The sequence below is a fragment of the Acomys minous genome, assembly GCF_964271855.1.
Source record: "Acomys minous genome assembly, chromosome: 7".
Classification (NCBI taxonomy): Eukaryota; Metazoa; Chordata; class Mammalia; order Rodentia; family Muridae; genus Acomys; species Acomys minous.
Window position 1 is genome coordinate 50,215,593 of NC_140488.1, and position 15,194 is coordinate 50,230,786.

Consider the following 15,194-nt stretch of genomic DNA (forward strand, 5'->3'; position numbering starts at 1 on the left):
AATTCCTCTCTGTAAACTTCGCTGTCCTGGACTCTCTTTGTAGACCAGGCTGGCCTTGAACCCACAGAGAACTGCCTACCACTGCCTCCCGAATGCTGGGATTAAAGTCCTGTGCCACCACGCCTGAATCTATATTTAATTTCTGCTTTTTTTTTTTTTCTGACAGAAACCCTATGTGTGGCCAGAGGCAGAGGCAGGCATTGATCTCTGTGAGTTCGAAGTGAGACCAGCCTGATCTACAGAGCGAGTTCCAGGAGATCCTCGAGTTTGAATGAAACACTTCCTGTATTGGTTCCACTAATTGCGATGGCTCTGTGTCCGAGCTTGAGACCTGGCCTAGTAAAATCTGAGGCCAGGTGGTGGTTATGTCTCACTCAGAGATGGGTTTAATTTTTATAGGTAACTTTCTTTTTTCTTAGGCTAAGAGTATTTAGGGAAGTGGACTGGCGCATACTCCGAGCCGACTAGCAATGCAGCGCATGATTGGCGCGCACGGATGGCGGAAGTATCTGGTGACGAGTCAGGTGACGCTGAGGAGCCAATCAGATTTCTCCAGTCACTGGTTTAAACGGGAGAAGGAGGGACTGTTTCGAGGGCGGCTTCCTTCCTTCTCGTGCCGCTGCTGCTGCTGCCGCCATCGGGAAAGCCTCTCAGAAAATGAGTGGCTGCCGCTGCTGAACACACGAACCGTCTTACTTAGGTAAACTACGAGTAAGTTAAACCTGTTTGGGGCTAAATGACAAGGGGAGAGGGATTAATCTGTGACCGGGACGGAGGATTCCCCAGTGGTTCTGAATCGGCTTGCCTTTGGTGCGTTTCTTTTGAGGTGGTGCTGTGTCTGGAGGCCGGTCTTTCTCCCGAGGTAGCGGTAGCTCAGGAGAGTTAGATTCCTGAGAAGGACTTGGTATTTCTACACCTGTGCTGCGCGGATTTGGAGTTCTGCGTCAACCTGCCGGACCGTCTCTTATGGGCCAGCTCTTTAAAACAGTAAGGACCGAACTGTGTAGATTTGTATTTCGCTTTCTACAGGATTTAATTAGTTTGGTTTTCCCTCCTGAAGAGCACGTACATGCTCATGGACCTTGTTTCATACTTGCCATAGAGGAACGTGATTTTGTTTAGTGTAATAGGCTCTCAGATGCTTTGGTATTTTTCCAGTCAAGGTGGCCATGCAACTTCTCACGGGTCTTTACGATCCCCCGGCTTCTGTCTCTAGTGATGTCATTACAGATGTGTATCTCAGAACCTCTTTAGATTATAAACTAAACTTAGGCGCATAACACAGTTTTCCTGCCCCCATATTACTCTAGTATACATAACTTACAACTCTAAAAGGGTTACCAGAAACAGGGAGATGAATATTACTGAAGTCCTAATAAGTAAACCACCTATTTCATTTGTATTTTATGATTTATTCATTTAATGTTGTCATTGTGGTCCAGGATTCCATTTAGGATACTTTAGTGAGTATAGTCATCGTTTCTCCATAGTCACATCTACAAGGACAATTCCTCTATCATCATTGAACTTTACAAGCTGAACATACCTGAAGATTCCTGGTCAGGTACACGTTAAATTTTTTTCAATTTCTGTCAATTTGCGTTTGTCTCACTTAAGAATATTCCATTATACGCACAATAATGGGTTTTGTGTGGTATTTACAGGCACATATATTTTTATTGCACACAATATACAATACATATATATGTATAGATACATATACACATACTGCCTTTTTGAGTTTCTCTGTGTAGCCTTGGCTGTCCTGCACTCACTTTGTAAAGCAGGTTGGCCTCAAACTCACAGCGATCCTCCTGCCCCTGCCTGTGGTGTGCTTGGATTAAAAGCCTCTGCCAATATGCACAGCTTATAATATATATATATATATATATATATATATATATATATATATATATATATAATAAAAATAATATAAGGACTGATTGTTTGAAGTAGAAGGATTATAGGAAAAGGAAAACGGATGGAGGGAGAAAAGAGCATTATCAGATCAATAAAAGTAGGGAACAATTGCGTGTATGTCTACATATGTATTACATATATGTTTTAAAATATATCTTTAAGTCTAAATACTGCATATGAGAGAACCTATGTTACATTTGTCTTCCTCAAATTGACAACATCAATGTGTAACTGTTCCTTTTCCCTACATCCTCCTCAGCATTTGTTGTTATTTGTTTTCTTCCTTGTTTAAAAAAATTTGCTTTTTTGTTTTATTTTGTTTTGTTTATCCAGACAGTTTTTCTCTTTGAGTCCTGACAGTCCTGGACTTGGCTTTGTAGACCTCACTGGCATTGATTTCACAGAGATCGGCCTGACTTTGCCTCAGGGGTGCTGGGAATAAAGGCATCCCAAACCCAGCTATTTACTTTCTTTCTTTTATCTTTCTTAATTTCTTCCCCCCCCCCAGACAGGGTCTCTCTGTGTAGCCTTGGCTGTCCTGGAATCTCTTTGTAGACCAGGCTGGCCTTGAACTCACAGAGGGTTACCAGAGTGCTGGGAATACAGGCCTGTGCCACTGTGCCCAACTCTGTTGTCTTCTTTTTAAAAAATTATATATGATTTTAAAATTGCGTGTGTTTGTGTATACATATGAATGCAATGGCCTCGAGGGCAGAAAAGGATGTCAGATCTCCTAGAGCTAGAGTTAGCAGGAGTTGTGACCTACTTGATACGGGTGCTTGGCATCAAACTTGGGTCCTCTCCAAGGGCAGTGAGCCATCTCTCTGGCCTGTCACTCTACTGTTTAATTAAACAGCTGTAGTAAAACATTTTTACTAAGCTCCAGAAAGAAGAAATAGAACATCAAAACAAAGCACAGCAGAGCAGAGGATGTTGGGTGAACAGCTGCCTGCATGCTGGCCTCACCTCTCAGACTAGGCCACATGCAAGGTAACTGTCTAGGGTTGGCTCACCCTTGCATGCTACCATTCTCTAGTTGCCTGATCTTTGGAAATTTCATATCCATTAGGAATCTTTTAAATTGCTGCTATAATGGCAGAGACATGATTCAATTACACCTCCAAATTAAATGAGAGATGTATTTAAGGGCTAGAGTGAAATATCTGTCTCTAAGCGCTCAGTAAATATTATCTTCACCTTCCTTTAATATTAATCCTTCCTAGGAAAAGAACAATGGCCTCAGGTTTGGATGGGCGTAATGTCTAACTGTGCCTGGTTGTTACTTGTTTTCTTGTATTCTCCCTTTCTGACTGGGAACCGTATACTTTCCGAATGCTTTTGATGAACATTTATGTAATGACTATGAGGTTTAAGATCATAAAATCCATTTATTGGCCATGTGTATTCCTTTGAGAACTGTTCAGTGCATTTGGCATGTGTTGATTTGGTGGTTCCTTTATTTGGTGATTAAATGTAGACTTGTTTAAAGATTGTAGATATTAATCATGTCAGATAGTGGGAAAGCATTGTGGCCATGCTGATGTTTGTCTCTTCACTCTTACTTATTTTCTTTGCTTGGCAGAAGTTTGTTTACTTCATACAATCCTTTCACTCAGTTCTTATTGTTTCCTAAGCTGTTTCGAGGGTCCCTATATCTTAAAGCATTTTCAGCCTGTTTTTGTGAGTGAGGTTTCAGTATGTACCATCACACATTAGGAAATTTGATCTATGTTGATTTAGATGTGGTGAAGAGTGAGGGACAGGGGCCTGACATCTCAGCACTCAGGGAAGCAGAGGCAGGCAGATCGCTGAGAGTTCGAGGCCAGCCTGCTCTACAAAGGGCATCCAGGTCAGACAGGGAGGGCTGTGTTACACAGAGAAACCCTGTCCCCAAATATAAAAAGACGATTTAAGAAAGTATGAGTGTCCCTGGCTATATGTCTGAGCCATCTATTCCAATCTGGGGGTCTTCGTGTGTCTCTTTTTCCTGCAATGGCCTTCATTTTTGTTTCTGTGGCTCCAGGGTGTCATCTGAGAACAGGTATTGTGTGTGCTTCCTCCAGCATTGTTTGCTGCGGCTTTTGCTTTGGCTAACTGTGGTCTTTTGTTCTTGTCTCTGTATTTTGGACCATGCTTTTAGTTCGTGCTAAATATAATTGGTGTTTTGCAAGGCATTTCATTGTGCCTGTGTGTAACTTTCAGTAACATGGTCACTTGCCTCATCTGTGTGAATAGGAAGCCTTTCTCTCTTCTAGTGTCTCTTTCCATTTCTTCAGTGTTTCAAAGTTTCATTTGCTCACGTATTTCACTCCCTCGGGTTTACTCCTAGGTGTTTTAAAATTGGAAACAACTTTACATGCAATTGCTTTTCTGGTTCCTTTCATAGCATCATGTGTTTTCGGTGAGTGTGAACGTGATTTTTATGTTGCTGTGAATCCGGCCTCATTAGTGAAAGTATTAGGTACACCTTGGTGCTTGTTTTTGAGTGTTTTATTTTTTTAACCCTTTGAGCTTTTCCCTTGCCCAGAGAGAGATTATTTAACCCCATCCTTTCTTGTTTGTATCCCACTTACTTCCTCCTTTTGTATCATTGTTGTAGGTAAAACCTTCCAGCAGCATATTGAAAATAGTTTCAGAGAACAGGCCCCATTGTCTTATTCCCTGACTTTAGATGAAGAAGTCTCTGGTTTTCACAGTTTAGATTAATGTCAGCTACAAGTTGGCCATGTAGAAGGGTTTCATGTTGAGCAGTGTGCTCTTAGAACCTTCAGAGCTTTTGTTGTGAGCATATCTCTATCTTTTCACAAGGCCTTTTCTGTGTGTCCTTCCGTTGTTAGGATGTGTCCTTTTTAAGCCAGCACTCTTTGCTGTCTCTTTTTCGGATCATCCCATGCTCTCTGCTCTAATCCTATGTTCTGAGCTCTATTACCTTTAGTGATTTGTGTCTCTGAAACCACCCGGTGTCCCTGATAAGAAACCACCTAGATGATGCTTTGCTGCGGGCGGTGAGCAAGCTGCAGGACCTGAGTTAAGTCTTGCCAGAGTTTCACCTTGGTTATTTATTTCTTTTATGATCTTGATGTTTAAGTAGAGATTTTCCTTGAATCTTTCTTCCAACCCTAATATTCTTTAGGTTAACTGATACAGTCTGTAGGTGAACCTTTCTACTCTGCTCTTTGTTTGTTTGTTATTTAGTTCTAATGTTTCTTTTTTTTTTTTCTCTTTTCAAACTCACAATGTCCTGCTGACGTACTCATGCATGTTTCTGGATTGCATCTCCGGGTCCTTAGTTGCATTCCTTCACTTGCTACTTTGAATCTTCTCTGAAATCACCGAGAGTCCTATTTTGTGTGGCATTTGAATTCTCAGTGGAGCCTTCCAACCACTTCATTGTCTTTTAGTTTACACATTTGAGAGGTTCTGAGCCTTTCCCATGCTTTTCATATGACCTATGCATTTGTGCTGTGATGTCTCCATCATCTGCTCTTGGTATCTCTTCACGGTTTATTTGGAGATGTTAGTGAGCAGCCTCCTCCAGTGGGGTAAATCTTCAGTACTGTTTAGAGAGGACCAAAAGTAAGCATTGGATCACCATCATAGACCATGTCTGTAAAGAGACACAAAGTTGCTTACATCCAACTACCACAGCGCAAATGGGAAAAGATCAGGAATCAGGAATATACTGTGCAGTGAACCATAGAGTTAAAACTGAATGTGGACCAAAGTGGAAACAGTAAACTGAGCAAATGAATTGGGTGGGTGGGTGGAACCCAGGGACAGGCAATGCCTAATAAAAGAAAGGACAGTGGAGAAGGGAAAAGTCGAAGCATGTTAGGAAGTGGAGGGGAAAGGACAGGGATAGAAGCACATTAGTTAGAACAAATATTTGAACAAACTGGGTAATTGTAACCAAAGGTATAAATGCTATAAGGTTTAAAATGCTGTGTGGTATAAATGATACCAAAGCCCAGCAAGGAAAAAAAAGAGGAAACACATTGGGATATACAATTTATATTTAATGTCTACATCTTGGAGGTGCTTGTTTCTAGACCCACTTTTGGAGTGTGAGAACTGAGAATTGACTTTGGGTTTTCTCATCTTTATTAACTTATAGGTTGGTGCTGATCCCTGATGAGTCAAAGGTCAGTAGTCTGACAGATTCTCTCTCTCTCTCTGTCTCTCTCTCTGTCTGTCTCTGTCTCTCCCTCTGTCTCTCCTCTCTCTCTCTCCCTCTCCCTCTCTCTTGCCCTCTCTATCTACTTCTCTCTCTCTCTCCCTCCCTCTCTTTCTCTCTCTCTCCCTCTGATTCTCTCTGTGTGTGTATATTTCTCTCTCTCTCTCAGTCTCTCTGTCTCTGTCACTGTCTGTCTCTGTCTCTCTCAGCGTGTGAGTGTGTGTGTGTGTGTGTTTCCCACTAAGCCCCACTATGTATTCAAAGCTTTTTTACCTGTAGCGGAGGCAGGTTCTCCCTCTCTCCAGAGACTGAGAGACTCTCTTATTTGCAAATTATGAGGTTGCTGCTGTCCATGCAAGGGCATGAGTATCTCATGTGTGTTTTAAGATTAGACATGGAAATCACCCTGAGATTTTCGTTAGGGGTTTGATCTCAGTGCATTGTTAAACCATCCAAAAGAAAGCATGCTGCTGAAACATATAAGGTTTATCTTTTCTTAACTTACACTACTGTTTTGCTTGTTTCTATAATTTAGATTTATTTTTAAGTTGTTGCATTTGTGTTTGTTAGGTGTTTATGTGCATGTTGAGTTGAGTACATGTAAAGGAACTTTATAGATATCTGAGCACAATTCTTTCACGGTAAGTTTTTTGATTTGGTATTAAAGGTAATAGTTATGAATATTTTGATCTGTTTTTCTTTTTGCTTTATCAGACTCTTAATTTCCCTCTTTATTTTGTCCCCATAAATACCATATTTCTTTGAATGATCTTCATGGCCTGTTTGACCTTACACTTTCTTAGAAACTGCGTTTCAAATAAGGAAGTTTCATTTGTTGATTTTTAAAAACAATTTATCGATTCATTGAAAATAGCACACAGTGTAGTTCAAACATATTCCCACCTTCAACTCAATCTTCTCCACACTTTCCAACCCTCCCATCCATTGACAGCCAAGGGATTTTTCTTCTCCCTTTCACATGGGTCCCTTCATTTTTAACATACATTAGTTACTTATCTTAATGGAAGTCACTGTTTATTTCCATACCTTCCTCTACCCTACACTAAGATGTCCTGTAATTCTTTTCCCACCTTGACACTGTATGTGGCACCCTCACTAGACGCTTACAAGTTCTATTTTCAGGAAGACTGTTACCACATATGGGAGAGACTGTAAGGATTTTAATTAGACGTCTTTGGGAGGGTTGTTTCATTGAACTGTATTTCTCCCTTTACCTTTAGAATGCATTATTTTTATTTTAGGATTATATTGTGACTAGTATTTCTGGGTATAGGCTCAGGTCAGTTTGTAGCCCCTAACCATTTTCTTTTATTTATATCTCTTGCAATCTTGGCGTACCTCTATATGCCATGAGGGGGATGCCAGGATGACAAGTAATGGACTAGAATGATATTCTTTTTTTTTCTCTTTATAATCGCAGTTAATTTGATGTCTTAGAATTCTCTAAAGATAGTGATGATGCTATCCCTTTTGTATATATTTACCCTTTCATTTTTGATGGCTTGTATACTATTGAGATGAAATATCATTTCTCTAAGTGGTGCAAATTGTGTTCTACTAACAGTGTTCATTTCTATTGGCATTTCAACACTTTCACAAGCTTATGTGTGTATGTATATGTATATATGTAAAGCAGTTGTTATATGTATATTCATATAGAAATAGCCATCATATACTCACAGGCATATGTCTATTACATACAAGTAGAGGTCTCTAGAAGTGGCTGTTTTACTACCAAAAGTTAGCATGTTGTTAATACTGTTTGCACAGAAGATACTGTGGATGCTGTCAAATTTTCTAAATGATTCTCACTCTGATGCAGATTCATTAAGATGGACTTCAAGGAACCACCCACACTGTTGGATATTACTATACAATGTCTTTTGCACCATGAGCCTTTAGCAATTCAAGCTCTCCAGGAGATCCCAAGGGAGCTCTTTGTTCCATTGTTCACTGCTGCCTTCAAGGGTAGACATGAGAAGATACTTTCAGCAATGGTGAAGAGTTGGCCGTTTTTCTGCCTCCACGTTGGGCCATTAAGCATGCAGGAAGCCCAGCGCAAACTCTGGAAGGTCATGGTTGAGAGTCTTCAGCTTTTTCCTGCTGAGGACCCAGCTTTTAGGTAAGACTCTGTATAACGGAGGTGTAATAAGTTACTGGAGGTTATGTCATTGTCTGCTATTGTCTCAGAGGTAGTGTAGGCTAGTAGTGAAAGAGAAGATGAGACTGTTAGTCTAAACCTTGAGGTGACTTTGAAACAAGTGTCTCACAATGTTGGATATGGAATGTAAAGGATCGAGGACACTATTGACGGACTTGTATTGTGATTTTTCTGTGTGCATTGAAGGAAGACGTGAGTGTTAAGTCTGCTGAGGATTGGTGGAAAATTAAAGGAAACAGTCATGAGTGTTGTTTAATTTTCATTGGAAAGACTTGTTGGCAGTAAGTCAGTATAAGAAATATAAACCAAGACTAAAGTGAATTTTCTGAGTGCACAGTTATCCATGAACTTGAGGAGATCCCAAGATAACTTTGTTCTGATGTTCAGTGCTGCGGAATTGGATGGGCGTAAGATGCACTGACAGCAGTGGTGAAGTTTGACCCTTTTTCTCACTCTGCATTAGTGCATTAGGCATACCTGTCACAAGAGAACACCAGCTAGCTGTGGAATTTTATCTACCACAGTTTGTTTTTGGTAGATGCTGAAAAATGGGTGTAAGGTGTTTGGTCTATCAGGTGAGAGTAACTTAAAAACTCTGAGGACTTACATAGGGTTTTACTTTGGTAATTGAGGTGCATGAGTCTGCTATTGATAGTTAAACATAAAATGGAGGCAGGAGCAGCAAGACTTTTGAGAATTAATTGATGTATAAAATAGTGAAGGATAGTAAAGGATGTAGTATTTGTATAGGAAAGTCTTGCTTAAAGCTGGTATATGGAACGACATAAGGAAGTGAGATCATTTTGTCACTACATGTTATTATTGATCCCACTTGGTTATATTAATATTTGCTACCTCTCAGATGTTCTATGATTTTTTTTAACCTACAGGAGCCCTAAACTGAGGATCCTAGAGTTAACTCAGCATCCTGGCTGCAAGACCAAATGCCCTGTGATCACTACTTCATGCAAACCCTGTTTGCGTTCTTGCAGTAACTCTGAGCGCTCTCTGATGAAAGTCCACAGCCAATGTAGTAGTTCAAGCTCAGAATCTGAGGGTCAGTCCCCGAAGACAACTATGGAATTACTAGTGAGCCTTTCCCTTGATAGGGCCTTCAGGGAAAATGAATTTTTTGCTTTGCTTCTGAGTAAAGTTGAGCAGAGCTTGGGATCTTTGCACCTGTGCTGCCGTGATTTGCGCATTAAGAAGTTGAGTGAGTGCAGAAGCGCCTTAAGCCACCTTGATCTGAAATGTGTTTCTCGCCTGTCAGTTGTTGAGGCTTCTCTCTTCAGTGTCGTGTCCCTTCTGAAGCAGGCTGTAAACTTAGATAGACTTAGCCTGTCTAAAATCACCTGTAGATCTTTCAATGGAAGAGCCTTTAGAAATTTCATTTCCAAACTGAGATGTATGGACCACCTCAAGGAGCTCAGCTGTTCCTCATTCTGCCTCACTGATCATCTAGAACATGTCCTGAGGTAAGAGCTTGGGATAGGTACTGGGTTTCTGTTAATAGTCTGTTTTTAGGATGAGAAAAAGAATTCATCTTTCACCTTCCGTGTTAGCATGGGCAATGCTGTGGGTTTAAAATCAGCCAAGAAAGGGCACCTTTTTCTGATTGAAGAGAAAAACAGAGTTGCACAAAACTGGTCATCTAAGCGCATGCAGGCAGTGCGCTCAGTGAAGGTGAACAGAGCAGTGCAGTACTTCTCTAGCTGTTAGGAGATGAAGAGGAGGAATTAAGAGAAAGTTTATGTTGTGGCACAGGCGCACATACTTATAGCCATGTATACCCATCGACTATGGGCCTGACCATTTCCCTAATGTGCTATCTCCAAGGTTCAGGCCAGGAATGTGGAGGCTGTCATTCATGGGCAGGACACAGGGAGTTTCCGTTTGCTTGCACACTCTGCCCTATCTCTTCCAAGCAGTTGAACTAGTCCCACCTTTAATTATATTCTGGTTACTAAGTACATAATATTTTCACTGAGCTTTCCACACACCTCTATAGCAATATATTGTATGAATTATCAAGATTCAATTAGCATTTGTTAAAGTGATAAAGTATCTTTCACAGATGCACAAGTCTACTAAGCATGTGAAAGCCCACAGCATTAGCTGCTAAAGCTATATATGTGCAAAATACATTACTGTAGATTCCAGGATATAACTCCCCTCTCATAGTCCTCATTTTCCATAAATACCTGTGTGTTTCCTCTCTGCAGAGTACTACCAGCTGATTTGGATTTTTTGCAACTGCCCTTCTGTGAAATTTCTTACAGTGACATCAAGTTTCTGTCTCAGTGCCCTCAAGTCAATCATTTAAAGCTGTTGGATATCAACCACAATTCAATGTGTTGGGAAGATTGTGTACCGTTTTGTTGTCTCCTGGAGAATCTCTCTTGTACCTTGCAGCATCTGGCAATTAACCATTGCCTTTTAACAGATGCTAAACTCACTGCTCTGGCCCCAGCCCTGAGCCGCTGTTCCCAACTCCGTTTTTTCAGCTTTTCTTCTAATCCCATTTCTATGCCTATGCTCAGGAGAATTCTTGAGTACTTAACGCCCATGACACAGCTGAAATACGTGATTTATCCTATCCCCGTGCATTGCTATGAGAGATGGCACGATCCGGATAGTTTGGATCGACAGAAACTTGCTGATGTGAATGCGCAGTTGAAGATCATGCTGCAGGAGGCAGAAAGGGGCGACATGAGATGGATGACTTACACTGCTTAAATTGCATAATCCAACACAGTTTCAACTTGATATGTTCTCCTAAGTGCTGAACAGCTTTTATTGTTGATCCCATAGAGTTAACACAAACGGTCCTTATGTTGTAGGAAAATACAGTTAAAAAGTATAGGTAGGTGTGTAACGGTTCTCAATAGCGAGTAACTTAGAAGAAAATGGAGGACTTTGAGAGTAGTCGTGTGTCTCTTGACTGTTGTTCTTGATAGTATTTCATCTTACCTACTAACATTTGACGTAGAGAATTTGGAAAGACTACATGATGAAATGTCACAGCTCCATCTTCAATGAGCTTTATGTGAGGATACTTAACACCAGTCGGGACAGTCTAACCTGTCCTACTTCTGGCTTAGGAGGGCAGGTGGTGATTGAAGCCAAACATGTTTATCCCTAAAGTTGTATTAAACTTGTCTACTTAAGACTCTCTTTAGCTGTTTATAGAAAACTATCCGAATTTAACATTGAGGGGAAGAAATGTACAGGCACTATCCATTGCGTGTCTTCATTTTTATTTCATACTCATTTGCCAAGGATCCATTTGGCAGCCTGACAGTAACGACAAGCAAGGCAGGCTCCTGACTCAAGCCACTCAGAGAGAGGCAGAGTGCTTCTGTGCCTCTTCTGCCATTTCTGCACAGTGGAAAGTTATCTTTCACTCTTGGAGTGTAAGTTGTATCTTTCTTGATCTTCTTCCCTGTGCTGTTCAGTGCCTAGGGGACCCTATGATACTGGATCTTTTCTCAGCAGAATTCATGCATTCAGTGTTACCATCTTAGAAGCTTTCTCTCACATCTGTTTCATGTCTGCCCCCTGTCACTGTACAAAATACCTGGCATGACAGACTGGTAAGGAAGAGAACGTTGTTTCCATGTTTTAGATGGTTCACCAAGGTTGCTTGATTGCGCTGCTTTGGATCTTCAGCAAAGCAGACCATGGTAAAGAGCTTGTGGCAGAGGTAGCCCCTTTCAACAAATAAGGCCAGGAAGCAGAGAGAGGGGGAGCCTGAGTCCCCCTCAGGAGCTGGACTACACCAATCTGTGTCCCCGAGCTAACCTGCTTTAAGTTTCCACCACCTGCCCTGGATCCATTCTTCAACTAACCTGCTCAAAAACTATCACCCGCCTGCCATGGAGCCATCAGCTTGAGTCCAAGATTTCATCATTTGAGCTAGGGAGGACATTTAGGAGCCACCCACAACACTGAATTTCTTCCTTTAGATTTTTGTCTTTACCACTGGTTCTTTCATGCCGGACATGATTCTGATTGAGTGTTCTGCTGTTTCGTTTCTAGTAACAATTGCTATAATATTGTGAAGCAAATATGTGCTTGGAGTGCTTTATAATTGATGCCGCAAGTGTGATTACCATATAAGTAGAAAAGCATATTGATTGGTCACGATCTAGTTTAAAACAACCATATAGAAGCAATTAATTAGTAATGTGTTTACCCTGTGAATTCATTGAAAATGAAACATGCAATGAAACTGCATTGAAAAGACACAGGAAAACATGTATAAAACTTAGTTTGGCCCTGTCACATTCTGAAATGTCAACACCACTGCATTTTAGTAAGTATGAAGGAAGAGAAAAATAATTTATGCAGTGCTTTTTGTGAAAGAAATCTAACTGTATTTTAAAGATCTTTGCTCTGAAATAAATCTAACTGCATTTTAAAGATCTAGCAAGAAAAAACTAGAAACAACGGCACGTCTATATTCTTTCAATTTTGAAATTATAACATACTGAATTTAAGATCTACTAAGAAAACATACAGTTAAAAGCTACAGAATTTTGTTCATAGTTGTCATATGTCAAGATGAAAAATGAAGTACATTTTGGAGATATAAAACCTGAACGTTTACCTAGAAAAGTAAAGTATGCATTCATTACATCCTTGAGATAAAAGATGATCAAAGTGAAGAAGAAGTACAAGTAAAAACAAGATGCAGAATTCTGATGCATTTCTGAACATTTCTGAACATGCATTTCTCAAAGTCTTGGGAGCAAGCATGGAGAATTAATGGCATTCCCAGTTTTCATGTTGCTTATATTGTGCCACGTTATTTCACAGAATGTAAAAACGTCCCAAAATGTCAATGTAACTAGCAAACGGTTTATATTGCTTCCTTGTTAACATCAGACTATTTTGGCACTTTATATTAAACAAAACATCAAATTTTAAATTCATGAGTCTCATTTAAGTTTTTCTTTTGGTTTCCTACTTTACAATGTAACTATATGTTTTCTCAGCTTACTCTCAAATGTTTGCTTTCATCTGACTCGAAAAATAAGAGATTATCAAAGCTTATTTAAAAAATACACCTCCGGAAGAACTAAGTGCTAATCTACACCCAAGGTCTTCTGTAGTCATGTGTCAAAGAAGCACAGGTTGATGTTGATTCTGGAGCATTTTCCCATAGGAGGCTTGACTGTGCAGGGTTTTGTTGTTTATTGTGTACATGCATATGTTACAAACATGTGGGTGTGGAGCAGAGATCACATTAAGGTCTCTTCCTCAGTCAGTCTCCACCCTATTGCTTGAGGCAGGGTTGCTTACTGAATCTGAAATGTACCCAATGCTTAGGCTGGTTGGACCACAAGGCCCCTTGGTCCACATATCGACCTTCAAGTTCTGCTATTACAGGCATTTTCACACTGCAAAGGTACCTCTTTACAGGAGGAGGAGGACAGAGAACATGCCACCAAAAGACCTGCTCTCTGGTGCATGGCACAGGCTGGTGAGGATGTCACTCAGGAGCCTGACATCCACATGGCCAGCCTGCAACAGGAGCCACCACAGTGTATGTGGTTGACAGATGGGTGGGAGGGAGAAGTGGAGCAGCTTAAGCAGTATGAAGAGAGATGGAACAGGAGGCACAAGGGTGGAGAGAAGTAGCCTGTTGTTAGCAGCCTTCCCCACCACGTGGGGCCATAATGAAGGGTAGACTGAGGCCGCCTGTGAGGGCCAAGTCTAAGTCTGTGGCTAATGTACCATCAGGAGTTGGTATTGCTGTACAGATCTGGCCCCATTCCTCACTGACTGCGGTGCTCTGGAGCACTGGCCCCACTTCTCACTGACAGCTGCAGTTGGGAAAGGGGACCCTGCACCCAGCTCAGGTAGCAAGGTGGAGCTGGCCATGATACCTGGGCTGTGGGTGAGTGGGCCCTGAGCGCGGGAGCGTGGGAGAGCTGGCCCTATCACTTATCTGTGGTGATGCAACATGGGCGCAGGGGTGATGCCTTCCCCCCTTGCTACCTGTGGTAGTTGGGAGAAGCTGGCCTTGAGGTCATGAGAGCACAAGAGCTAGATCTACCCTCCTCACTAGCTGTAGAACTTGGGAAAGCAGGCCCTGCACCTCTCCTGGGAAACAGAGTGGCACTGGCCCTGATGGCTCCAGAAGGCCCTGGTGAGCCAGCCCTGAGGATGTGAGATGAGCAGAGCTGCCCAGCCTCCTAGGCTCTAGCACTTGGCAGCATGGGCCCTGTACTTTCACTGGGCGGCACAGTGGAGCTGGCTATGAAAGCTTGGGTGCCTGTGAGCAAGCATGAGAGCAGGAGAACTGCCCCTGCCTCCTGCTGAGGGCAGCACTGGGTGGCTTAGCCAGAGCAGTGCTGGGGAGCTTACCCTGGTGGTGCAGATAAGGGAGAGCCAGCCTGCTGACCAGCTGAGCCAACACCCAGCCCAGATCCAGGGCTCTGAGTTAGCCCACCCCCAAATCTGTACCATCTGCAAATGGTTGGGATGCATGAAAAAGGCCAGTCCTGCTGACCCAAAGCTGCAGCATCTCGGTGACAAAGCAAAAACAGGAGAACCAGGAGGAGGCAGATGAAGATCCAATATTGACGGTGTCACAGGTGCCAATGACTCATTGCAATGGACATTTCCGAGTGAAGATGTGTGGACAGAGTGGTGTCCTGTGGGACACTCTGTGACGTACTACAGCTTCCATGATAACATTTCTTCTATGGTGTGTGTGAGTGTGTGTGTGTGCGTGTGTGTGTATGTGTGTGTGTGTGTGTGTGAGTGTGTGTGTGTGTTATTTGGGAGGGTGATGCAAAGGTGAAGAACAGGTATTGGAGGATAGGGAGATAAATGTGCAGATGAGCAGGACTGATGTCCATGATGTGAAACTAACAAAGAATCAATAAAAACGGTTTTATTTTTTAAAAG

General features: G+C 41.8%; 1 protein-coding gene across 1 annotated transcript; it reads left to right on the top strand.

The window, feature by feature from the left end:
- Positions 1-470: 470 nt before the first annotated feature.
- LOC311601168 (melanoma antigen preferentially expressed in tumors-like) lies at positions 471-11,637 on the top strand (the record flags this gene model as incomplete). The annotated part of the gene is made up of 4 exons (XM_084788585.1): positions 471-700; positions 7,938-8,237; positions 9,167-9,751; positions 10,499-11,637. 4 exons carry the CDS (start codon positions 471-473, stop codon positions 11,010-11,012), a joined length of 1,629 nt encoding a protein of 542 aa, XP_084644711.1. The 3' UTR covers positions 11,013-11,637.
- Between the last annotated feature and the right edge of the window lie 3,557 nt (positions 11,638-15,194).